The sequence below is a fragment of the Haliaeetus leucocephalus genome, unplaced genomic scaffold, assembly GCF_000737465.1.
Source record: "Haliaeetus leucocephalus isolate CR32 unplaced genomic scaffold, Haliaeetus_leucocephalus-4.0 Scaffold802, whole genome shotgun sequence".
Classification (NCBI taxonomy): domain Eukaryota; kingdom Metazoa; phylum Chordata; class Aves; order Accipitriformes; family Accipitridae; genus Haliaeetus; species Haliaeetus leucocephalus.
Genome location: NW_010973238.1, coordinates 1,961,062 through 1,988,119, shown reverse-complemented (window position 1 = coordinate 1,988,119; position 27,058 = coordinate 1,961,062). Strand labels below are relative to the sequence as shown.

General features: G+C 39.2%; 1 protein-coding gene across 2 annotated transcripts; it reads left to right on the top strand.

Annotated features, from left to right (window-relative positions):
* Window positions 1–1,606: 1,606 nt before the first annotated feature.
* GOLGA3 (golgin A3) lies at window positions 1,607–27,058 on the top strand. 2 transcript variants are annotated; one of them, XM_010581690.1, is made up of 23 exons: window positions 1,607–1,996; window positions 5,419–5,577; window positions 6,569–6,681; window positions 7,154–7,845; window positions 9,085–9,196; window positions 10,920–11,226; window positions 11,846–12,048; window positions 12,401–12,538; window positions 13,519–13,680; window positions 14,469–14,837; window positions 16,039–16,116; window positions 17,104–17,367; window positions 17,882–17,976; window positions 18,692–18,908; window positions 19,623–19,766; window positions 20,397–20,594; window positions 21,732–21,848; window positions 22,346–22,485; window positions 23,283–23,415; window positions 23,627–23,749; window positions 24,159–24,323; window positions 25,319–25,482; window positions 26,479–27,058. In XM_010581690.1, exons 1-23 carry the CDS (start codon window positions 1,864–1,866, stop codon window positions 26,684–26,686), a joined length of 4,434 nt encoding a protein of 1,477 aa, XP_010579992.1. In that variant the 5' UTR covers window positions 1,607–1,863; the 3' UTR covers window positions 26,687–27,058. The 2 variants fall into 2 exon arrangements, with proteins under 2 accessions (XP_010579992.1, XP_010579991.1); XM_010581689.1 differs by having other exon boundaries at window positions 5,419–5,700.

Sequence of the window (27,058 nt, the reverse complement as noted above, 5' to 3'; positions counted from 1 at the left end):
CCCGGCCCGGTGGGCTGCGGCCCCGGGCCGCCGGGTACCTCTGCCGGCGCCCCAGGGAGGTGCCCCGGCCCCGGCCCCTGCCCGGGGACCCCTCGGGCGCGTCTGTCTGGGCGGCTCCCCAGTCTTTTTGCCCGCCTGCTTACTGGTGTTTTTTAAGCGAAACCGGTTGTTTTCATACAGTTGTTTTCCCTGTGAGGTTACTGCTGGGTTCCTGTGGCGTGTGTACACCTCTGTGTGTGTGTGTGTGTCTGCCTGTGCTCAACACAGATACAGTAGGAACTTGAAGCCAAAATACTGTCACCTTTAATATGTGGGGATGCATTGCACAGGAGAAAGCCGTTCTTCGTGACCCTGATTATTAAAAGGTGTTTTATCACGAGGCTAACAAACCGTCTAATGTTGGCTGGATTTTGCCGAGGCGTAAGCAGTCTAAATTGTACTTGCCTTTCGTCTGTAATTCCTCTGCGGCTTGTCATATAGTATCTATTTGCTGTACAATGGCCGTTCGTCCAGAAGTTTTATGGTAGGCTTTATTATACAGAAAAGCTTTTAAAATCAATAACAAATCACAGCGGAGGTATTAATCTCTGTTTGGTGGAGGTTTCTCTTTTAGAAATGTGCTCCAGGTTTCAGGCTTCTTCACAGCTCACCTACGTAAGGGTCATCTACGTAATTGTCTAGTCCTGTGTGTCCTGAGCTGTTAGCCGCCTCAGAAATGTTTTGGAGATGACTGGTGGTGTTGCTGGCTGACCAGGGCAGTTTGGTACAGTAGCAGTTGCACAAGTACTCTCGAGAGATATGGAAGGAATGTTGCTCAAAATGTTTGTGTTCCTGTAAAAATGCAAGTAAAATATCCCTGCCTTGATGTTCTCCTCACAACCCCCGCTTGTTTTTTAACTGGGGATTTCTTATCTTTCTTTAGTAGATAGGAGCCATAGCACTTTGTAATCTGAATTCAGCTGTCAGTAACTATTTGAACAAAATTTAAATACTTGGAAGTGACTATGTACAACAGCTTCTGTCAGATTGTATTAGTTGTCTGGGTCTATACCCAGAGGTAAGATCTGAATGCCTGGAGAATCATTTGCAAATTCTATAAACTGCGTTTGGAAATCCTCCTCTCAACTCGCCATAGGAGAAGACAGTGCTGAACTGCAAGTCCAGGCCACGTTCTGACTGCCAACGCGTGCTGTAATTAGTAGTTCAGACTCTGTACAGCGATACATACTGGTTGTTCTGCAGACAAGTAAACAGTAGTGATGTAATTTAATTTAAAAAAAAAATTAAAATAAATCTGAATTCCATATTAAAGTAGAGGCCAAAAAAGGCATTTCCATTAAAAGGGACAGTGATCTTAAATCAGTTGTCTCACTGAATATTATCTTGTTGCGTCATTATGCTGGTGTATCAGTGCTACTAAAAAAAAAAGTTGTAGTAAAAAAAGCTGTTAAATAGATCATGTAATCACAAAAGCTGGATACTTGGTTGTATTTCATTGTCTCTGTTATTACCCCATGTCCTGGTACTGTGTGTTGAAGTTGGGCAGGTGGGTAGTCTGTGAGCACTGCTTGCTTTTTAACTCATATTTTCAAAGCTGTGTAAGAAATGTTTGTAAACTTACTACATTTTGTTTCTAGAGGATGCAGCTCCTTGGTGATTACAACTTTGGCTGTGAGCTGTTTTCATGATCTCCTGGAATTATTGGCTGCCTGCTGCACGCCCACAGCTGTAAAGCTCAGAACTGTGCTCCTGCGTAACGTCTTGATGCTGTTGTTGCTGATGGAGAGAAACAGGACTTGGTAGTTCACTTGGTGGCAAATTATTTGGAGGAAACACTGTCCCAGGATCTGGATCATTTTTACCATGGACTCCTCGTCTGTCCAGCAGGATGTTCACTTGGAGAACAGAAGCAATAATGGGGGCTGTAACAGCTCTGAAGAACTTTTGGATTGTAAAGCCAAGTCAGATTTGCCAGTTACAACAGATGAAATTAACAGTAAGTTACTTCATACACACCAAATCATTTCCTAGCCTTACCCAGGTTACTCTACAACTACCTATTTTGTTGTACAGGTGATACTGAAGGACTTTCTTCCTTGAGGTCAGGAATTTCTTGTACAGCAGTTTTAAGCAAGTTTGTTGAAGGCTATTGCTCTGTGTATGACAAAACTGTCTTTTGTTTTAAAACTTATTCTTTTGAAACAAAACTGAACTGTTAAGTACTATTGGCTATCAGTTAAGTATGTGCTGCTCAGGGTGTTACTCTGTCTTCTGATAGTGTTTCCAAGAGTATATACCTGAAATTCACTAGAACTAATAGTTCTGAAATGATTGTTGTGGAGTAAGCTCATGACTGGAGTACTTTATTCTGGCAAAAGAAACTTTCCAAATAAATTGATTAGGCAAAAATCAAAATGTACTCAAAAAGTCTCTCTAAACTTCCATTTATGGAAGAGACATGTGGGCATATACTCCCCAAATTATCTCAAAATACCTTTTATATGTAGACAAGCTCTATAATAAAATAATCATGCAGCTGTTTACAAGAAACTTAAGAGAGTGCTGATCTGAGTAGATTATAGAATCAAACTTGGGTTGGAAGGGACCTCTGTGGGTCGTCTAGTCCAACCTCGTGCACAGAGCAGACCTAGCTTTGAAGCTAGATCAGGTTGCTCAGGGCCTTGTCTTGTTGAATTCTGAAAATCTCCTGAGAGGAAGGTTCAATAACCTCCGTACCCATTCCAGTATTTAACTGCTTTTGTTGTGAAAATCTTTTCCTTGTATTGAATTGAAATCTCCGTGTTTCCACTACGGGTATCTAAGGACATGTTGGTATATAAGGATATGGTGGTAAATGGGTGAGGGGGTGTATATGTTGCAGCTGCATAGATACACAAAAGTGTGCAGGTTACTTATGTAAAAGGAGGTGATCATGTGATGAAGTTGTTAGCCTTCTGCCCTCCTCGTACTGTAGATTTGCCATCTTGTCATGGGCAAGAAGGTGGAGGCCTGAGACTTTACATTTCTTGCACTGCCCATTAGCAGGCTGGCAGAGTGTAGTTATATGATGATTCCTTCATATTTTATGAAGTTGGAGATCACGCATTCCTGTCTTCTCCTGTGTTGGACATTGTGCAAACAATTGAATTGTGGCTTACAAATAGGTAGTGTGTCTTTCTACTGTTTTCAATCTAATTGCATTTCCTCCCCCACTGTTCCAAAAAGACTGCAGTTGTGTTGACGCTACTGCAATTAAATTACTTTTGTTCAAGGCAGCATTTAGATTCCGAGTGTCTCATGGCCTCAGAAAGTTGCCAGGAAACCATTCCTCCAGAATTTTGCTTCAGCATCTATTTTGTATATGTATCCCACTCACAGCTGTGAAGATAAAAATGTAAATAAATTATAAACCTGATGCAGTAATAGCTGCAGTTTCTGAAAGATGGGCAGAAACAATATTGCTGAATGTGCAAGGTATCCCCTTAGTTTTGGCTTCTTGTGGCTATTCTTAGCACTGACTTCTCTTTTAAATTTAGTTTTGACAATCTTTTAGTTTTAAAATGCCTTAAACTCTGACTTAGGTTGGTTAGTCTTTAAAAAAGCAGTCCTGTCCTCTGTCCTCCTTTGCATCGTTGTTGCACCCATCCCTTCATCGTGCCTGCAAGTGTTTTTGGGACCACATGAGGAACTGATTCAGGCTAAAATGGCCTGAAAATGTTCTCTGTGTGACCAATAAGATACTTAAAAGTGTTTTAATTCAAATCTTAGAGAGCTGTTGGGTTTTGGCAATCTAGGGCTGAAAGTTTTTTATTTTTACCCACATTCAGTTTCCTCTGGTTCACTGTACCAAGCATCTGTGCTGGCTTAAGGGAAGATGCACTGCAGAGGTGGGAACAAATGGTTAGGGGTGGAAATTTATCTTTTCCTCTTTAAACTACTCTGAAGTGAAATTTGACTGCGCTTAAAAGGAAGCCTTTTGCTTTCTTCAGTAACAAAAGGGAAGACAATTAAAACCTCCTATCTTCCTACCTGTAACTTTTTCCCATATGGCTTATTTAATTTCAGGGTGCGCTTTAATGTTCACCACATACATGAAGGATAATAGGTTTATTTTTGAATAGTTTTGCTTTCAGAAGTTTGTAGTGATTCATTATATTGGGGGGGGGGGAAGTTTAATAGCAATATGTTAATGGACTGATCTAAATTAAAGTTTTATTGAATCATCGTAATCAACTTCCTGGCTACAGAGTATTTCTGCATATGAATCTTAGAAACACTTAGGTTTGGGAGGAACTGTTTCTCAGTTCTGGTTGGTTTGATTTTTTTTTTTTTTTTTTCTTTCCTCCCACATCTTCTTTCAGCAGACTTTAAAAAAAAAAAGAAAACAAACTGCTTATTCAAGTCTGTAGCTCTGAGAGGAGGAAAAAAAAACAGAAAGAGGAAACTTGATTTTTCCACTTGCAAATACTTTGTGATCATAAATGTTAAATATTTTTAAACATCTTTATGAAAAAATAATGAAATCTTCCCTATTATTTCAATGGGTTCCAATCACTCCAGTGATACATGGTGTGGGAATGAACAGAACCAGTGGCTATTTCAGTACCTTGCTCATCTGAGAACTATAATAATGCATTTAAAGTTAGATACATAGTTTTGTTGCAACAGCAGTTTCATAAATGTAAGTAGTCCCCAGCTGAGTGAAGTAGAAATGTGTGAGACATCCAAAATACAAACCTGTGAAGTGTTGAACTGGTTTTGAAGATGCATTTTTCCTGATGGAAAAGAAAAATCCAATATTAGTAAGTGGGGATAAAATTAGTATTAAAGTTGTTCTTGAATTGCCTTCTAATTGGTACATTTATTATTTTGATACATGTGAGTTTTGCTAATGTACGTTTGATGAAGACATCCTATTTGAAAAAAAATTAAACTTGGTTTAAAATTGAGAAACTCTGCTTGGCCCAGGCTGGAAGTCAGGATGGTGGATGCTTTCTCCCCAGTGCCCAGCAGCATACCAAATAGCTGAATCATTCAGCACAGGCCCGCAGTTGCTGAGTCTTATTTGTAGCAGGTTGCCACTCGGTGTGACACAGATCACTTTACGTAGACTTGGTGTTTCATGCTTCTAAACCTAACAAGATTTAAAAACCTGTGTGAGGTTTTAAAGATAATTTATGATCACTTTTGAGGTCCTGCTTGAAGGCAACGTAGTAAAGCAAATGAAAGGTACTTGTTCTGGTCTTTTTAAATGAAGAATTGAAAGTCCTTTATAAAATTCCTCCTGCCAGTTGCTGTCATTAGCAATTTCCATATTCTTACAGTCTAAAGGCAGTAGTGGTAGCATGGTGTTTGGGTGGAGGTGTGACGATAAATGGGGTGGCTTAAAGTGTAGCTCAGTGAAACTTTCTTTTCCAGCTACCAGTATTAACATCAACGAAGTGCCAAATGAAGAGGGAAGTCTGGAGATAAACAGCAAAGTGGACGGCTGCCAGAATGGGCCAGAGTCGCTCTTCCCCGACTCTCCTGTGTCTTTTGACCCCACCAGCAGTGTGCAGGGTCAAGAGTCGTCCCCAGGTGTGACTGGTTTCCATGACAGCCTAAGGAAGTCTCAGGGAACTAGAGCTGAGGGCATAGTTCTTAGAAAAGAAGCTTTGCAGTCTCTCAAACTAAGTCTTCCCATGCAAGAAACTGAATTGTGTAAGCATCTGTTTATGGTGGCGCCCCTGCTTTCTCTTGCTGCATAAAGCTTTTTACTCTGAGCCTGGCTCTAGAATCCTATAACATCATTTAAGCTTGGACTAAACTTTGTTTTTGCAGTAAGCTTTTACTTTGATCTACAATTCATTTTCTTTCAGTAAACTACCCTCTGCTGCAGCTAAGGCATGTGCCTTAGCATTTAAAAATTGTTCTTGCGCTGGAGGGGAATTTGTGCTTTCTGGGGCTGCAGCTATTCTAATCTTCTTGATAATTGTGAGTAACAGGTGACATTAAAAAAAAAAAAAAGACGGAACAGCAGAACTAGGTGATTTTAAGCTAAGTAATAAAGGGGGGAGGGAAGGGGGAAGCCTTTATGGTAAAGTGCCTAATGCTGCAGGAGTTCTCTGAAATAATGTTTTTAAAAAGCCTTACTACAGGAAAGATTAAATGGGAGTTAACAAAAAGTAAGAAAATTTATCTAGGGAACATCTTTCTCTGACCTGTAGGGAATGAGTGGACTGCCTAGGTCTTGCTTAGTTTTAGAATTCCAGTACTGTCAGAAGTGCAGGACAGGTGAGATTAAATGACAGCAATAGTTTTGTTCGTGCTGTATAATCTCTTGTCATGTATACGTGGAGGAACTACAGCATCTGCAAACTGAGCGATGGAAATACACAGGCTTTATCAATGCTTACACAAGGATATATTAAAAGAGGGTATTCTGAGGTGCATGCAAATGGGCTTTCCTTGCATTCCTTGCTTAAGCATGAAGCATGTTGCTGATGGTAGAAGGGGCTTTTTTCTTTTGCATCAGATTTGCCTGTGTTGGAGTTTTCTGTTTGACTGTAAAGATACCTTTCACTTACAGGCTCAGTAGAGTCTTCACTCCCATTGGAGAAAGAAGAACAAATAAGACTTCAAGCAAGAAGGCGCCTAGAAGAACAGCTCAAACAATACAGAGTGAAGAGGCATCAAGAAAGAGTGAGTACTACACAATAGACCTTCTAGATTCAGTGTGTTGTTGAGAAGCTTAAAAACTTTATCCTTTCTGTGCTCTAAATTACTGTTTTCTCTGCTTTAAAAGTTCATTAGTTTTCTCAAATCTGAGAAAGCATTTTTTTTCTTCTGGACATGCAAAATTTGGTTCTCTGTTACCTCATCAGTAACGTACTGTTTTGTGCTTCTTAAGTGGGGGGGGAAGCAAACACAAATTTTCCTATATTTTTCAGTTAGCTTTTGGAGTCTACCTTGAACATTTTCAAAATGCATGTACTGAGCCTTGATAGGGCTGATTGCTGATGTAATTTACCTTGTTTATGAAATGATGCATATACTTAAATATTAATGTAAAAGTGTAGAGCTTTACGTATTAAGTTCTACAGCAAAACAAGTCTTTGATGCTAGTTCAAATGTAACATGCTGGAATTTATTGTTGACTCTTTGCTTCTTTTAGTCAAATCAGTCTACATCCAAAAACAGGCCCTCCAGCACCCTAGATCCTGAGCTGATGTTAAATCCAGAAATCTTGCCAAGAGCTAGCACTGTAGCAATGACAAAAGAATACTCCTTTTTGCGGACCAGTGTCCCCAGGGGGCCAAAACTGGGTAGCTTGGGACTTCCAGCATCCTCAAAAGAGAGAAGAAGTTCAAAATCTAAGCCCAGTAAGATCCGGTCCCTGGCTGACTACAGAACTGAAGACTCAGGCTCTAGAAACACTACTGGGAATTTTGTGGCTACTGATTTATCTGGTGGGACTCTGAAGCAAAGCAGAAGTGGTCCAACATCAGTTGTTTCTGAGATAAGTCTACCCTCTGACACGGATGATCGAATAGAGAATTCCTCCTTGGCAGGTGATAGTGTTTCAGAGATTGATGGGAGTGAAGTGGGAATGAGGCTGGATGGAAATGAGAGTGACAGCTCTACCTACAGCAGTGTGTCAGGAAAAGGACTGTATAACAGTTTACAGAATGCAGAAGGCAAACAGGGTATTCCGTATACAATAAATGGTCAGAAGATACATCCTGATGCAATGGGGCAATTTCCTTCCATCAGTGAGGTGCTACAGGCTGCGGCGGTGGAGCATCAAGCCCAAGAGCAAGAAGTTAATGGGGAAGTACGGAGTAGGAGAGACAGTGTTTCTAGCAGGTAAGAAAGATCACTGTACAGTGAGGCCATTATTGGCCATTATACTTTCTTGGAATAGGCAGCCTATTACTCTTACATTCTACTAACTTTGAATCCAGTTTTAACTTACATTCATTGTCATCAAATCTGTTAACTTGCAGATTCTAAAAGAAACTGAAAGGTCACTTCCCTTGAGTACCTATTTACTAAGTATATCTTTAGAGAAAGATATTTTTGCCACTGACAGTGTGTCTCACGTACTGCTAGCAGTTGCTTCTACCTGTATTTACTTGTGAAGCAGGCATTCATTCACTGAATCACTGGTGTGGCATTCGTCTTTAAAGTCTAAAAGTGTAGACTTAGCTGACTCAGTGATATTTATTATCATCCTTTTCCTGATCCACACATGTAGCTTTCAGACCTCAAATAGTTATGAAATGCCAAGAGTCTTGTCCTAGATACTCTTATCCTCTTCAGTCCTTTAGAATGAGATTTACTTAGTCTCACGGTATTAAACTATGAGTCAGCAAGCAAGTGGATGACTGGTGAAGCCCTTAACAATGCAGTTGTGTGTTTTATCAGTTGTTTGCAGATGCCTGTTGTATACGTGCTAATTTTGAAATTACCTTTTTTTTCTTCTTCATTGGAATAAAGTGTAATGCCCCGAGATGTTAAGGTAAAATCAGTTGTCTACAATTATTCCAGCTTAGACTGAATTCTTACAGTAACAAGAGAGAGAAGATCTTTCTCTCTAGACTCCTTGGCTGTACATCAGGGAAGGGGAGCGCAAGGAATCCTTTAGACCAAATACCTGTTTTTCCTTCTTTTGTAGCAGCTGTTGGTATTTCTCAGGCACTTTCACATTAAAGCATACAATTGTGGACAATAGTTGTGGAGGTTTTGTGCTCCCATTATGTCCATTTGTCTGCTTATAATGGGATATGCAGATACAGAATACAATGAAATCAACCATTGCACTTCTGTAAAATAACAAATATATGGGGGCCACACTAGATTCTAGTTGCTGCAAATATAGGAAACTAATGTATAAAACCTTAGGGTGAATATAATTTCTTTATCTCTTTAGATGGTAACGAAGGTTGTTTCACTGTGTTCTGGACCCATCATAAAGCCAGAAAAAATGTCCTAAATTCTAGGTCACACATGAAGTCTGAGTACCTCTTAATTTCAGCTTCACTTCTACTAGATGAGTGTTGTATTCTAACCCTTTAACTGTGTATATGCTGTCTCTGTCTCCAGCGTTTCTATGGAAAGCTCTATCGCAGGAACTCATGACGAAATGTTGCAGGTTCTGAAGGAGAAGATGAGACTTGAAGGGCAACTAGAAGCACTCTCACTAGAAGCTAATCAGGTAGAAAATGAATTTGAATTTCTGTATTTAGCAAATTATATTAATATGTTAATTAATTTTGAAGAGCCTCCTACTCATTACTTGTGGGAATTGTGTTTTGTAAAAACATTGTTGAATAAGGTACTTTACAAGGATGCTGTGGTGGGTTGATGCTGGCTGGATGCCAGGTGCCCACCAAAGCTGCTCTATCACCCCCCACTTGAGCTGGACAGGGGAGAGAAAATATAACGAAAGGCTCATGTGTCAAGATGAGGACAGGGAGAGATCACTCACTGATTACTGTCATGGGCAAAACAGAGTGCACTTGGGGAAAATTAATTTAATTTATTACCAATCAAATCAGAATTAGATAATGAGAAAATAAAACCAAATCTTAAAACGCTTTCCCCCCACCCCTCCCTTCTTCCTGGGCTTAACTTTACTCCCAAATTCTCTACCTCCTACCCCTGAGCGGCACAGGGGGACGGGGAATGGGGGTTGGGGTCAGTTCATCACACGTTGTCTCTGCCTCTCCTTCCTCCTCAAGGGCAGGACTCCTCACTCTTCCCCTGCTCCAGCGTGGGGTCCCTCTTACGGGAGACAGTCCTGCACAAACTTCTCCAACGTGGGTCCTTCCCATGGGCTGCAGTTCTTCACGAACTGCTCCAGCGTGGGTCCCTTTCCTGGGCTGCAGTCCTTCAGGCACAGACTGCTCCACCGTGGGTCCCCCGTGGGGTCACAAGTCCTGCCAGAAAACCTGCTCCAGCGTGGGCTCCTCTCTCCACGGGGCCACAGGTCCTGCCAGGAGCCTGCTCCAGCGTGGGCTTCCCACGGGGTCACAGCCTCCTTCGGGCATCCCCCTGCTCTGGCGTGGGGTTCTCCCCGGGCTGCAGGTGGAGATCTGCTCCACCGTGGACCTCCCTGGGCTGCAGGGGGACAGCCTGCCTCACCATGGTCTTCCCCACGGGCTGCAGGGGAATCTCTGCTCCCGTGCCTGGAGCACCTCCTCCCCCTCCTTCTTCACTGACCTTGGCATCTGCAGGGTTGTTTCTCTCACATATTCTCACTTCTTTTTCTACTGTTGTTCTTCCGCAGGTTTGTTGTTGGTTTTTTTTTTTTTAAGTATGTTATCCCAGAGGCGCTACCACTGTCGCTGATGGGCTCGGCCTTGGCCAGCAGCAGGTCCATCTTGGAGCCGGCTGGCACTGGCTCTCTTGGACATAGGGGAAGCTTCTAGCAGCTTCTCACAGAAGCCACCCCTGTAGCCTCTCTGCTACCAAAACCTTGCCATGCAAACGTAATACAGATGCTTAAGATGATACATATAAAGTTAGCAAAGTCTTCAAAGGCTTTAAAAAAAAAATTTGTTTTCTTTTTGGAAGTGAGATGATAAATCCAGAGTAATGCAAGTAGTGCCTATATAGCTGAATTTTCTCTTTATGTTGATTGATGGCATAAGACATATAATAGAAAGCATTCCTCCTTAAAGTGTGGAAACGTGTTCTATTAAAAATCCTGATATGGTTACTGACATATAATGCTATACGTCTTGTCTGTGCTTTCCTCTCTATTTTCTTTGACTATTTGAAATACCTGCTAGGTGAGATGTCACTTTAAAAAAGAATTTTTTACAAGCCACTGGTCTTTGCTTTAGCAAAGGCATTTTGCTGGGCATCTTCTTTACTCAGCCATTAATGTATTTTCTCTTAAGACTTCTGTATTTTGATTTTCTGGACACATTCAGGCTCTCAAAGAGAAGACTGAGCTACAAGCCCAACTTGCAGCTTTGAACATGACGCTTCAGGCGCAGATGGAGCACAGCCAAAACAGCCAGCAGAAGCAGGAATCTCTGAGCTCAGAAGTGGCCACATTAAAGCAGTCTTGCTGGGACCTGGAACGAGCAATGGCTGACCTGCAAAATACCTTGGAAGCAAAGAATGCTAGTTTGGCTTCTTCAAATAATGATTTGCAGTTAGCAGAGGAGCAGTACCAAAGACTCCTGCTGAAGGTTGAAGATATGCAAAAAAATGTTCTCACCAGAGACAGCACAGGTGGGATGATGTAAATGTCAATCTTTAAAAGTCGTTATTCCATAAATCATTTTGTTTCAACATAATTCTGAAGTCCAGGAAGAAGAAGGATTTTTAATTTGTGTTTCATTTATGTCAAACTAATAAAATGGTCTGAATTTTAAGATTATTGGTTTTTATTTTGTGTCACAGAAGTGCCACAATTCGCAAGCTGCCACTGCCAGCTTGGAGAGGGAGGCATAAATATTTAGTCTAGTAACTGTTTGACAGTGGACTAATGGTTTTTAGAAAATTGTACAAATATTGGTTTCTGATGATGACTCTACATGTCAGGGCACCTGCTTTGTGATTTTTAATTTGTTCATATTTTCTATCTCTAAGGAACTATGAATGCTTATAGAAGTGATTCATTTATTTTAATTTTATTCTGCTTATGACCTGATACTTTGGATTCTAGCACTTCCCCTCACTGTTGCAGGAAAAGCCAGTTTTTATGTAATTAGGCATATATGTTTTTGTTCACAAAGAAAGAAGAAAAAAAAGAAAAAGCTATGAATATAGCAATAATCCTTGAAAATGTGTGCATAAAAATAGAACAATGGAGTGCGCTAGTCCAAGTTTTTTATTTTTCTTTTTCTAGTTCATGATCTGCGACAGCAGTTGGCTTCCTTACAGAACCAGCTTCAGAAGGTGCAGTTGGAACGGACCACACTGACCAATAAGCTAAAGGCGTCCGAAACAGAAATCTCATCGCTCCAAAATGTGCGGCAGTGGTACCAGCAGCAGCTTGTCCTAGCACAGGAGGCGCGTGTCAGGCTGCAGAGTGAGATGGCCAATATACAGGTATTATGATTTAATTCCATACGGGAGGACTGAGAAACTGTTCTTTTTTATGTTAGTTTTATCCAGAGGACATCGTTTATGAGCTCAGATGAGGGAGCCTGTCTCATTTATATATTTTTCAGGTGGAGAGTAAGGGGGGATGGTTTTCATCATGAGGCGGTTCATGTTAATGCTGAGCCATAAATTTAACCAAAGCACTTGCCTTCTGTGGATGAAGATCTGCAGTGCCATGAAAGTAGTAGCTGAGATAAGGCACAGATAGATTCAATGTGATTGGTTTTTTTTCTGAAGTGCTTAAATTTTTTGGCCAAATTTTGACTGTATTAATCTGTGGTTCCCCCCCCCCCTTTAGGCTGGGCAAATGACTCAAGCAGGTATGTTGGAACATCTCAAACTAGAGAATGTGGCACTGTCTCAGCAGCTGACTGAAACCCAGCACAGATCCATTAAAGAAAAGGAACGTATTGCAGCACAGCTGCAAAATATTGAGGTACGGTTGTAGGTGGCCTTCATGAATTACCTTCTGCCTAGGTTGTGTATTTATTTAGGTTTTGCAAACTCAAGGCTATTTCAGCAAAGTAACAGTGAATTCTTATGAATTGATTCAAATGGTGCATTATAAAAACAGTAAATATTTCAGACCAAATAAATTTGCATGACATTACAAACAGTAAGAGGGAGCAAGGCCATATGTTTCCCATTCCAAGGAAATACTTACATTTTCAGCTCTGGTATTTGTTGCTAGTTGAATTTTAAAGGTGGATGTAAATGTTCTCCTTTGCCCATTCATGAACTTTTTCAAGAGAAAACTTAATTGGAAATTAAACTAAATCATTAAAGTGCTTAAGTGTGTGAAATTTCAGGTTTGTCCTTCCTGCCCTCCAGTAAGAAAAGATGGGTAAAATCTGAAGTGCAGTACGCTCACTTTAAAAGCACTTAGAACCTTAAATCCCATTGAATTTCAGTGACATTCCTGCTTTTAAGTCTCAAATGGCAGTAAAGCAGCAGGTTAGTGGAAGCACCCCATCTCCGGTGTTACTGATAGTGGTTGTGTAAATGACAGGAATTGCTATTTCACAGAGTAGCTACAGCATCCAAGGAATCTCTTTTGTTTCAGAATTTTTCCAGTCAGCTGAATTTTTTTAAAGATTCTTTTTCTTTACGTCTTGTTTCATCAATTTAGAAAGGACATGGTGTTGTTTAAGAGGAATTCAGTTTGTCACAAGTATACAAGACATTCACTGTTATTCTAAAGTGTCTTAAGTATATGAATGGGTGACTTCAGTAAAGACATGCAGGTGTGTAAGGCAGACATCGGAATTATTTTTGCTTGTGTCTTTTCTCTAGAAATTTTCTCTAACTTATATTTTTCTCTTCCTCCTTTTTTTTTTTTTTTCCTTATTTTTCACCCCACCCCTCCTCCTTGTCCATGGACATTGTAAAAGTTGATTCCTTGCTTTTTCTGTGCAGGCTGACATGTTAGATCAAGAAGCTGCCTTCATGCAGATCCAGGAGGCTAAAACCATGGTGGAAGAAGACTTGCAGAGAAAACTAGAGGAGTTTGAGGATGAGAAAGAACAGCTTCAGAAAATGGCTGATTCTGCAGCAACATTGGAGCAAGAATTAGAACAGGTAGATTGTTGTTAGGTAACTTCCCAAGGGTTTCAAGGGAAATACTTATTTGGCTGAAAAGGCAATAGTAAATAGATACTGAGCGCTAAACTTTTTTAAAAACCTGAAAGGTAGCTGCAAAAATTAAGTCCATATCAAAATCACTCTGTCGCAGGTGAAAAGGCTCCCTCTTTTTCAACCATCTCAGTAACAGTACTTTTTTGAAATTTAAGAACTACTGTCTTGTAGATGTTGGGGTTGTTTTTTTTTTAGTGAATTCATTATGTGATCATGCCAAGTGTAGACAAGGAGCATAGCTCCATGTTCGAAGTTGTTAGGCAGTCAGGATATCATTATATACACTACAGTGTAATAAATCTGCACTTTGCTACAGTCCTGCTTTAACCTTGTAATATTACAAAGGGCTAGAATGAGATGAAGTATGCGATAGCTCAGTATTATATTCCATGTAACTATATGGCATGATCATTAATAACACTGAATTTACCTGGTATATGTACTGTGGACACATTTTTCAAATAAAAATTTAGAACACTGTGAATCTTACATAAGAATGTTTTAGGTTTGCCATTCTGGTCGTTGCTTAGCCTGTAAGATTACAGATGCTGCAGAAGGCAATCAGTGCAATTAATAGAGCAAACAGAAGTGGCCTAAAAAAGTGAAAAAATAGTTTCACCTTCTCCTACCTTCTCCTAGAAGCTAAAATATTAGTTAAAATACTTTTGTAGTGCATTTGCAAAGATAACATTCACTTTGTATGAATTTAATCTCAAAATACTTCTTGTCAGGTCAAGTTGACTTTGCATCAGCGAGATCTGCAGCTTGAATCTTTACAGCAAGAACACCTAGACATAATGAAGCAATTCACTTTGACCCAAGAGACATTGCACACCAAAGAGCAGTGCCTGGATGACCTGCAAACACAGTATGATGAACTGAAGGCCAGATTAGAAGAGTTCCAAAGTGACACTACTTCTAAAGATGACATGATCCAGTATTTGCAGAATGAGAAGATTGTTTTGGAAGTAGCTCTGCAGGCAGCAAAAGCAAGCAAAGAGCAACTTGACGAAGGAGCAGTGCGCCTTGGAGAAGATACAGAAGTAGCATCAGAAATCTTGGAACAACTGAGGCAAGAAATGGCAATCAAGTCAAGCCAGGTAATAAATACCTAAAAGTATCTTATTTAAAATAGCTGTTGCAGGGAAGTATTGCCACAGGCACAACAGAGCCAATTACATGAGAGGAGATTGGTACATGTGAGTTTGTATACATGTGTAGTTGTGAGATTCAGCTAGTGGGAATATTTTAATCAATTCTCTCATTTTTCCCTGTTGTTAGACTATCTGACACTTTACATCCTGTTACATCGTTGGTGAGCCTACGGTTTACTATCCCTCGGTCTCTATATGCGTTTATGCATTTGTGTGGTATGGGAAGGGAAGCTGAGGTTAATTGATCTTGTTCTGTCAGTTTCCAAGAGCCGCTATCTTTTTAAAATCTATCAGTTTTAAAACGCAATAATTTTGAGTACAGATCACAGTTTTGGAAGTTATTTTTTAGCGTGCTGCTTTTCTGTGGCACTGTGGGACAAACATCTTCCTTAAGCAGTAATTTGGTCATGTTTAATTGTGCCTTTTCTCTTGAAACAATATACCAGGCTTTGCTTTTGCATAGTGCTCTATACCAGCTGAGGCTTTTTTCTAGTCACTGAACTGTTTTACAAGCCCAAGCCCAATGCATATCCTTATTCTTTTTGTGGCTGCTTTAAATTATGGTGACTCTTCCTTTCACACCTTAGTTTTATAGTCATCTATGCTCTGTATCTTTTCAAGCATCCAAGCTTCATAGCAAGAGCTTTCATATTGAATCCTCATAATCATGAGTTCCTGATAATCTTTAGAGATTTCTTTTGAAGATAATGGGACTTGATAGTATTACCAATAGAAGTATTGAAGAACTATGGAAGTATATTTAAGAGAGAGATTTTTTTTTTTTTTTTTTTTTCCTTCAAAGAGCCAGCTGGTTTCTTCATTTGATTGTCACGTGTGTGTGAATGGGTGCCGTCCGGATACAACATATGTACACCACTGATGCATGCTAAAACTTTAATGGCAGGATAAGGGGACTTCATGCATTCCTGAGGGTTGACAGGGCTCGCTATGTGGTGACCTGTGTGAACGTATTTCCGTATAAAACGTTGTGTTATCTAACCGTGCCATTGAGATGCCTAGTCAGAAACAGGATCTTCACTAGATTAGACAATTGGTACCAGCAAAAGATACTGTCGCTACTTGAAATAATGTAGAATATGACATTTGGCTTGTAAAGCAATGTGTTTGCTTTTTTTTCCTCTGGTAGGTAGAAAATCTGCAACAAGAAAATGCCAGCTTTAAAAAACAGGTTCAAAAAGTGAAGGAACAGTTCCTGCAGCAGAAGGTAAGCAAAAGCAAACTACTTCAAAGAGATAAAACCAAGGAATATACTTTTTTTTTTTCCCCACAGTGAAGGCATGTACTTCTGAGGGCTTTGTGAGGACACTTGAATCAATTTTCTGTATCAAAGAACTTTGTGACATAATTATACAGTTTCTGTATTTTGTACAGTTAAATTTTTATCTGTAACTAACATAAAAGCAGATCCACCAACTAATTCATGCTTTTATTGGACTTCAGGGAGTTTGCCAAATGATCCACCATAAAAAAACCTCTCTCTGGTTTGCTGATACTAGGTTTGCTTTTGCAAAAGTACTCATGAAAATCTTGAAGTGTCATCGTTTTCCTGCAGCTTTGAAAAACGATAGTTGCTTCGGTAATTAGATTGCAATAGACCTCTTACTTTCTAATTTTATTCTGAATTTACACAGTTTTGAAACATTAATTTGAAATTGATATGCCATTAGCGTTGCACATATATGCGTCTTACGTATAGGGTGGCACCATTAATTTTACAGCTTGATTGCTTATTGATCTAATGCGAAAGATTGTTTTAGCTTGTTAGGTTTAAGTTTGGGAAGGCTGCTTAAACTGTCAGTTGCAGTTAATCCCTCTTGTCATGGGAAAAGTTATTAATTGCGTGCATGGGATGGTTAATTTTTTACATTAGTTTAGTTTAAAAGAATGGCATGTAATTACTGCAGTTCCATAAAGAACATGAAGAAAAGTATCCCATACTGCTATAAACACTCTCACAAGTTTGGTTTTTTATGAACTTCTGATACATAGTGGTATTTGATATCTGAGCTGACATAAAAATCTTTGAACCAGAGTAAATATGTTACAGAAGATGATGCTGGTTTGTATTCTTCAACACACACACCTCCGCCTCAAACTAAAATAATACTAGTAAATACTTCATGGTAAATTACTCTTAAGTTTAGAAAGATGTAACAGAGGTGACATTGTCCTCTTGAAACTTGTGCCCAAGGTAATGGTGGAAGCTTATCGAAGAGATGCAAGTTCTAAGGACCAGCTGATTAGCGAACTGAAAGCTACAAAGAAGCGGCTGGACTCAGAATTGAAAGAGTTAAAACGAGAGCTACTGAAAATTCAAGTTGAAAAACAGGCGCTGGAATCTGAACATTCAAAACTACAGAAGGAAGTATCTCAGGTTCACCAGCAGATGGTGGAAATAGAAAATCATCTTCAGTCAGTGCAGAAAGAACGAGATGATATGGAAACACGCCTACAGGTATGGAAGGTGTTAAGCTTTGGACTTTGAGAGTGTTACATCCAGGATATGTTGCTATTTCTGTTAACTTCGGAAATAAACAGAATGACCACCTGCAAGTTAAGGTTCGTGGTTACACATTTAATATTGTCTATACATTTGAGCATATACCTACGAAAATTCTGTAAATATGTGACTGCTTATTAAGATCACATGTAAGTAAGTGGGGAGAAGCACACTACAGGAGTGGTAGAGGTGTGATGTGGAAGCAGTTTCCTTGGTCCCAAAGTGAACTCCATCTGAGAGCAAAGACCAAACTAGAACCCTGTTCATACATGTTATGGTGGTGGCCGCAGAGGGAAGGATTAAAGAAGAAATAAAAGGGAAAGAGAAAGGAGATGGAGAACCTTGGAACAGTTTACATTTAGAGATGGAAGTAACTTTGAAACTTCATGCTTATTCTCTTATAATCCAGCATACAGCAAATGTGCTTTTTTTTCTTACACTTATGGGTGCTTTTTTTCTTCTTATTAAGTCTTTGCAGTTCGATAAGGAACAAATGGCATCTCTTGCTGAGGCAAATCAGGCATTAAAACAACAAGTAGAACAAATGCAAGAAGAAGCAAAAAAGTAAGTGTTCTTTTAGCACAGACAAAAGAACTCTACAGCATTTGTGTTTCATAGTCACCTTTTTAGCAATCACTTTTTTTCCTATTCCCTGGTCTTTCCTTTGGGAAACTTCAATAGTCAGAGAGTCACAGTCATATCCATGGCAAAGTGTTGGTTGCATGCTACACAGGAGTTGCATCTTCTCCTCTGATTCACTTATGCTTTTAACCAACAATGCCTGCCATACAACATACATATTGGAGTGAATCCTAATTACCATTCACTGAATTTTAGCCTTGACTGGCTAAAATGTTGCATTAGTGAGAACTATTTATTTTTTTTCCACTGGTGGTCACAGGGGTTTTATGATACCTGACATATCCACCAAGGATCTCAGATTGGATTGGATTCTTACTCTAAATTTTGTGTTATTTTTAGACAGAGTAGTATATATTCCTTCATGCTGGAGTTTTAATAGTTCTGACAAAGACCTCTTAATTCCTGTAAGTATTTTCTTAGAATGTTATCAAGAGTCTTCAAGGTACTGTCTTGCAAAGGGCCAAACTGTACCTTACCAACCTGATGGCTTTCTCTGATAAGGTGGGTGACTCTGGGACAAGGGGGGAGAAGTGGATGTTGTTTTTTGTTGGGCCATGTGAAAAACGAATCTTCTACTACTGTTTTCAGGCAGGTTTTGTTTTTACCTGATGGGTTGTTTTTTTTCCTTTCACTCCAGTGCCATTACTGAGCAGAAACAGAAAATGAAGCGTCTAGGGTCAGATCTGACGAGTGCGCAGAAAGAGATGAAAGCTAAACATAAAGCCTATGAGAATGCAGTCAGCATTCTTAGTCGTCGGCTACAGGAATCTCTTACTGCAAAGGAATCTGCTGAAGCAGAGTTGAGCAAACTGAAAGCACAAATCACTGATGGTGGAAACAACCAGATTGCTCAAGTATGCAGGTGTCTTTTAGCATTGTTAGTACAAAGATAGAACTGTCTTGTTATTAAATATAAGTCTTGAAATATTATTTTACACCAAAGTGATGAAAATATTTGGAATATAAAGCTAAATAAGAACATGGTATCAGTGTTCTGAGCACTGAGAATGTCCTTAACTACATTTGAGAGAAGTGATTTGGCAGGCTTTGGTTTGGTTGGTGTGTTTGGTGGTTTTCTTTTCTTTTTTAATTTTACTTGTATCTTTCAGGTTACCAATTGTAATCCAAGCTCAAGAGGATGATCAGCCTTAGTGCTAAATTTCCTGATTAATTTTCATTGTTGGTTTGTTTTTTGTCGGGTTTTTTGTTTGTTTGTTTCTTTTGAAAGTCTCAGCATCTGAAGACTTTCCAAAATTCTCTTACTGCTTTTTTCTCGTTGACAGTTAAAAGTTCTTCAGAGTAGCCGTAACTTACTCATATATGTTATGCCTGTGATAAGAAAATTAATTTACTGGGGGAAGGTCCAGTTACTTGGACCAATGGAGCAAGATACAAATACATTAATGGTAGTAGCTGGATGCAAGGGTGGAAAGCTCTGAGCAAGACCTTTACATTAAGCACTAGCACCTCATTTAATATTTGCTAGTGAAGTAGGCTTTTTAACAAAAAAAAATTACTCCTGTAGATGATTGATACATTAATCACACGTGTGATCCCTTTGTCTTTAGGAAAGGATTCAAACTCTGGAGACAGAATTGCAAGCTGTTAGTAGCAGTAAGTTGATGCTGGAAAAAGAGTTGCAAGAAGTGATTTCACTTACCAGCCAGGAGCTTGAAGAATACAGAGAGAAAGTGCTGGAACTTGAGGATGAGGTGATTGCTTGAGTTTGTATGGTAGATGGGAATGTGACAGTAAAAATGTGCCTGAGAAGCAAGGAGAAATTTTAGTACCATAATTTAATTCCAACAGTACAGGAAATCAGAATCTCACATAGGAAACATCGTTGTCAGTGAGCCTGCAAATTTTGCTGCCCTGTGCTGGTTCTTCGTGGTTTCATGAATCATTGTCATGTAGGGGAAAAGAAGATGAGAGAGAAAAGTAGTTCCTTTATTAGATACCGGCTGTGTCTGGTCATGAGACAGTGAGGATGCATGAATCACTATCTTCTGAAACTATTTGGAGTCACAGATGCTCAATGATTTTGAGGGCAGGGTGGTGCTGTTCAGTTGTGGAGTTGCACAAAAAAATTATATAAACTATTCTTGACGTGCACCTGAACAGTACTCCTGGATTCTGCTTTCTAGCAAGCATTTTAGACTTCCAAAAGGAAAAAATACCCAACTGAACTTATTTTGAAGTGTTCATTTAAAAACAAACAAAAAAGAAATCTCACTCTGGGAAAGCATGATGTTTAATGAGTTTAACTCACAACTTTTTTTGTGGTAATAATCTGGAGTTGTTTGGTTTTGTTTGGTTGATTTGGTTTTTTTCTTTGGCTACAGCTTCAGGAATCTAGAGGCTTCAGGAGGAAGATAAAACGTTTAGAAGAAATTAATAAGAAGTTGGCCCTTGAACTGGAGCACGAACGTGGAAAACTTACAGGTCTTAGTCAGTCCAACGCTGCTTTGCGGGAGCACAACAATATCCTCGAAACAGCATTAGCAAAAAGAGAGGCAGACTTGGTACAGCTGAATCTACAGGTAATTTGACCTTTTAATATATTATCTTCAGAAAGGAATTAGCTCATGTTGTGGTTTAACCCCAGCTAGCAACTAAGCACCATGCAGCTGCTCACTCCCTCCCCCTACACCCAGTGGGATGGGGGAGAGAATCGGGTGAAAAAAAAAAGTAAAACTCATGGGTTAAGATAAGAACAGTTTAATAGAACAGAAAGGAAGAAACTAATAATGATAATAATGACAATAGTAATAATAAAAGGATTGGAATATACAAGTGATGCACAATGCAATTGCTCGCCATCTGCCAACCAATGCCCAGTTAGTTCCCGAGTGGTGATTCCTCCCAGCCCCACTCCCCCTAGTCTATATACTGGGCATGACATCACATGGTATGGAATACCCCTTTGGCCAGTTGGGGTCAGGTGTCCTGGCTGTGTCCCCTCCCAAATTCTTGTGCCCCTCCAGCCTTCTCACTGGCTGGGCATGAGAAGCTGAAAAATCCTTGACCTAGTCTAAACACTACTTAGCAACAAGTGAAAACATCAGTGTGTTACCAATGTTCTTCTCATGCTGAAGCCAAAACATAGCACTATACCAGCTACCAGAAAGAAAATTAATTCTATCCCAGCTGAAACCAGGACAGCTCGTATTTCTAATAACAGGATGTAGACATCTTTACTCATATGATACAAAGTTGGCGCATTTTCTCCAGATCTGGGTCTCCTGTGTGTTGCATAACAGCGGTAATATAGGGGGCTAAACAAGAGATCGGAAATGAGACTTTGCACTAAACAGGGCTGTTTCTTTTGGAAAAAAACAAATCACGCTAAAATATTTGCAATAGTGAATGTGTGGCTCAATTAAGTTAGTTGGAACATACAAACTGTGTTACATACAGACTCAATATGATGAACAATTTTTATGCCAATAGTAATATATTTGTGGGGTAGAAGCAAATGGGAATATAGGCAATGAGCTACCATTTAGCCAGAGCTACTTTTAAGGTTGAGGGTACCCTGAGAGCGAGTTACCAGTGAACAGCAGAGAGAAGTTTTGCAATCCTTGCATTGGCTTGTGTTTGTGTTACCTGTACTGGCATTTCTGGTCTTCCAGTGAGCCCATGCAAAATGTGCATTTGTTTTTGTGATGTGATAATAGGTTCAGGCAGTCCTAAAGCGGAAAGAGGAAGAGGATCAGCAAATGCAACAACTTATTCAAGCTTTACAGGCTTCCTTAGAGAAAGAAAAGTCAAAAGTTAAAGACCTTAAGAAGCAGGTAAGGGCTCAGCTTTTGGTTTATTTACTTAAAAGGTGATTTAAATGTAAAGTATTTGAAAAGTAACTTAAAACAAAATCTACGCTTTATAACATACTGCTTCCTGCAGGGTCTCCGTCATGATGGCTAGTGGCTGAAAGATCAGTTGATGTCTTTTCTGTTGTGCCCTGTTAAGCATAGTCATTGACTACCAGGAAGGTTCCACTATGACTTGTAATGCATGGGACATACGCTGAAGTGATGATATGTCATCCAAAAATTCAAAAGGAAGAACCAGTCTGGCAAACGTGCTTTTTCCATTATATATAGTTACTAACTGCCATTAGCATTAATAAGGGTAACAACACTAATAATAAGTGTTTTAGACAAAAAAGAGAAGTGTTAACAGCTGCATAACTTCCTTCTTGACTTGTTTTGTACCCCTTTAGTCTAGCTCCCTTTATGATTCACCCACAATGATAAAACAAAGAAAAACTGCATATTTTTTTTTCTTGTAGGAAGCAGCAGCCAAAGCAGATGCAGCACATAACCGCCGTCATTACAGAGCTGCTGTGCTCGAGCTCAGTGAAATCAAGAAAGAGCTACATGCCAAAGAACTGCTTGTCCAAGCCCTTCAGGTTGAAGTGGACAAACTGCAGTAAGTAAATGTCTAAGTTCTTAGAGAATAGTAAATAAAACAAATCCTCTGAAAAAAGCCATACATTAGTGAATTTTTTGTTTTGCCAGTCTGGAGTAGGTTATGTTGAAATGTACCCCAGCTGAGCCTGACCATAAGATGCATGTTTGGACTCTAGGCAGATACTTGCATTTTTCTGTCTCTTCATAATTCAGTTAGACCTGAAGTGTGCTGTATTTAGGCTTCACTATCTGCTTTTTTTACAGTTTCAATACAGATTTCTACTATTTCATGTTAATAGTAAGGATTAAGCCTTCATATATATCCTATTATTCTTCTCTCACATCCCTGAGGAACTACATAGAGGATGAATTTGATTGTTGAATATATTCCACAATATATTCAAATACAATTTGTTTTCTTGTATAGAAGATACTTTCTTAAATTATAAGAAATTATCAGGCCTACATAAGAATGGATAGAAGGCTAACCCTATTCCTCCTAAAACAAAAGCAAAATTGCTCACAGGTTTTTTGCTGGGTTTTGGTGTTGGGTTTTTTTTCTGCATAATCTGTTGTTTGTAACTGGACTATTACCAGTGCAATATTTATTGATATATTCGTGCATCTGTCTCATATAAAATCTTTTTGTGATTTAACTTTTGCTATGAATGTGTCAGCAAAGCCTTCAGTCAAAGCTATAACTAAGCAGGTTCCGTGCAGTGTCATGTCATTTGTCGTTACATAGCTAACCCGGTGAAGTCCTTGTTTTAAAGGACAGATTGAATAACTGCTGTGTCTGTTAATCCTGCTGTGCAGGGTAGAGGATGAAAAACATTCCCAGGAAGTATCACAGTTTCAGCAAGAGCTGGCAGAAGCCAGGTCTCAGCTCCAACTTCTGCAGAAAAAGCTGGATGACAAGCTTAGTGAACAGCCTGTAGTAAGCCAAGAGGTAAAAACTGTACATTTACTGTGTTTATCCTTATTTATGATGCATTGTATGACTTCATTTGTCTTTAATTCAGCATTTTTTAATGAAGTTTTGCTAGGTTTACTTAGAACCAGGAAGGATTAATGAGACATAATAATATATTTCAGAATTTGTCTTTGATTGCACCTATAGATAATTCTAAAGATACTTTCCTCCCCCACCCCCCTGGTAGGTGGAAGACCTCAAGTGGGAAGTAGAACAAAAAGAAAGAGAAATTGAAACACTTAAGCAGCAGTTGGATATGAGTGAACAGCGCAGCCACAAGGAGTTAGAAGGGATGCAAATTGTCCTGCAGGTATTTAATCTAGCCGGTGGAGATTCTGATGGGTAACCATTATTGCTGTAGGGTGATAATTAAAACAATACTTTTGTTGTTTAAAAGCATACTTATACTTTTCTGATAATTTTTTTTACTCATAAAAACTTATTCACTATATGTTTTGCAGGGTCTTTACTTTTCTCGGTTTTCCTTTGACTATGCTGTTAGCTTCTTATTTTCTTGACCTTACGCCATTAAAATAGGCTACTGACTTTTTTTTATCTAATTCCTGATCTTCTGCCAGGGCAAATTGGTTTAAAATAGCAGTGTTGTTTCTTTTTCTAGTTTGCCCCGGAAACTGAAAAAAAATTATAAAAATATTAGTTGGCCGGAATTTTTATACCATTTCCCTGTATCACATTGATTCTCTTCTTTTCCCATTTAGAATATCAAGACTGAGTTGGAAATTGTGAGGGAAGACCTGTCAGTGACTCAGAAGGACAAGTTCATGCTACAGGCTAAAGTGACTGAACTGAAGAACAGCATGAAGTCGCTGCTGCAGCAGAACCAGCAACTGAAGTTGGACCTGAAGCACGGCAAGATGAAGAAGGTATTTAAATAGGAAGAATACATGTTGTAGGGTACCAGAAAATATTCTGCTAATTAAACTACTGGGAAATACTCTGCTGCAGGAGACCTGATGAAAACTCTGAACTGAAATGTCTGCCTGTGATACAGACTTACTGATGTTCTGACATTTAAATGATAAATGCAGGAAGATTTGCAGGCAAAAGTAACTGTACTGATCTTGACTTCCCACCTTTTACTTCAGAAATCTTTGTGTTTAGCATATTATGTTTACATTGTGACTTATAATAAAACAAAAATGGTAGCACTTAAATAATGAATCATGGGCAAATACAGAGTTACTACCTTCTTATAGTTAACACCTGCTTACTCTTCATATCTGTCCTCTCCATACTGTCCAGTTTTTCATCCTTACACAATTTCAACAGTTAACTATTAGTGGTTTCTTTGAGTTTTCTGATTTGCTACGAGTACACAGAAAATGCAGCAGTAGTAGATCTCTTACTCTTTCCCTCCCTGAAGTAATTGTCTCACTAAGCGAGACAGAATTTCATATGGAAGCTTCCATTTCACTCTTTTAGACGTTGGTCCTGATACCTGCATCCTGCAGGTTCTAGAATTTCCAAAAGGTTTTCTTTGATTGTACTTAACTGATTTATTTTTTTTCTGAATTGCTATCTTAACTATACTGAAAGAATGTTATTAAAATTTGTTTTGAAGAGCCAAGTCATTTGCTTTAAATCCTTTGTGTTTTATTTCTTCAGTAGGGTGAGTTCTTGAGTAGGTCTTTCTAGATGCTGTTTGTTTACTTATGACCATGGCTAGCAGATGACATTCGGTTAGGAACTTTTGCTTGTGACCCATGAGACTTAATATGAATATGCTTCTGATTCCTGCTGTATAATGCAGATATGTACCAGTAGTGTGATGTGAGACTCTTTCTATGTGGCAAAAATGACACTGATGAAATAACTTAATTGTATTTCTGGCTTTTTCTTCTTTTTTGACTTTAACCAGAGGAAGGAACTGAAAGGAGAGAATAACTCTTCAAATCCTGTGACTCCAGTCAAGATTCCTGATTGTCCAGTGCCTGCTGCCTTGCTGGAAGAACTGCTGAAACCATCGACAGCTGTGAGCAAGGAGCCTTTAAAAAATCTGAACAGTTGTCTCCGGCAATTAAAGTATGACCCGTTATTTTCAACTCTATTTAATAATCTTAAAAATGTTTCCAAGAAACCAGCTGCCAGCCTAAGGAAAAAAGGATTTGTAAAATGAATTCTTTTCCTCTTATTGGGACTATATTTAGGACAGTAGGATGTTCTGTCATTGTAAGTGCTTGCTCACATGGTAATGAAATAGGGAGAGAAGCCTTTACAATAAACTAGACAAAATGTCCATCCTAAATCGTACACAGCACATCAAACCAGAAACAGCTATTTCTAGTTGTTCTTGCTGATGGAAAAGCTGGTGTTTCTCTCTGCAGCATCAGAAAGGCTGCTCATGATAGGAGCCCAGGCAGTGTGTTAATAAGAAACCTCTACAGAGGAAGTTCATTCTGCCAAAAATACGTTTTCAGATCTTCCCTTACAAGGTTGCACATGAGATTCTGAGCAGGAAAGCTCCAACTTCAGGAAGATGGAGAGTTTGGGTTATTAGGAGAACTGAGCTGCTATTATCACCTCAGTTGATGTTTGAGGGGAGTGAGTCTGTGACAATGTTCTATGATCCTGTACTACCAGACTAGTTGCTTTGCTAAGTTGGTGTCTGACTAAAGTAATTATCTGTTTATCTAATTATTTTTCTGTGCTGCTTTCCTCACTTCTACCTCCCATGTTGTCTTTTATACCTGCGAGAGTACCATGTTCATGAGGTTGTAGCCACTAAGTGCCCTTACTGAGGAGACAGTCCTGCATCATCTCTGGCAATGAGTATTTGCCGCAAAGGAGCTGGTGCATTGTTGGCCCTAATTTTTAAATGAAGCATATTGTATTTGTTTTGCTCTTAAAGAGAGACAAGTCCTAAGCTTCCTGTAGACTTTCTTCTCTTGTATACAGCTATAGCTTAGATAGTCTTGGAGTATGTATCAAGAAACAGAAAAGTAGTTTTCTGATCTCGCATTCAGCAGTTTGCTTTCTGCTTGTTAATTTTTGCTTTTTTGTTCTCAATACTTTGAAAAGGCAAGAAATGGACAGCCTTCAGCGTCAGATGGAGGAACACACCATTACAGTACATGAATCAATGTCTTCGTGGACTCAGATTGAGGGGCAGCTAATGGACCTTACCTCTACCAGTCCTGCAACTGCGTCAGACCAGCAGGAGATTCCTACTATAGAGGAAAAGAAACAGAATTGTAGTGTTAGGGACAAGGAAGCTTCGACACTATAACTTCCTTATCGGTTGTCTTTCTTCTATTGCTTCAAGTATGTAAAGAAATCTTTATCAAAATTATTTATTTATTTCATTTTTAAAAATGGTGTTCAGAGTTGTGCTTTTGCCTGTAGAAGCAAAGGGCGTGGCTTTGAGAAACTGGTGTAATATTAAATGCAGAACATGCTATTCCAAGGGTTTGTTTGAAACCTTACTGTAATAATTCTGTCATGTAGGGGACTGCCAAGTGGTAAATCTAGCTCATTTGGGGGTTTAGTAGGAGATTCAGATGAAGGTTTAAAATGAGGTCAAGAGGAGCATCTGGTTCCAGGTCTGTATTTGTTCAATCTGTGTGAATTTGGTAAGGAATGAGTGTTAATTTTGTAACAT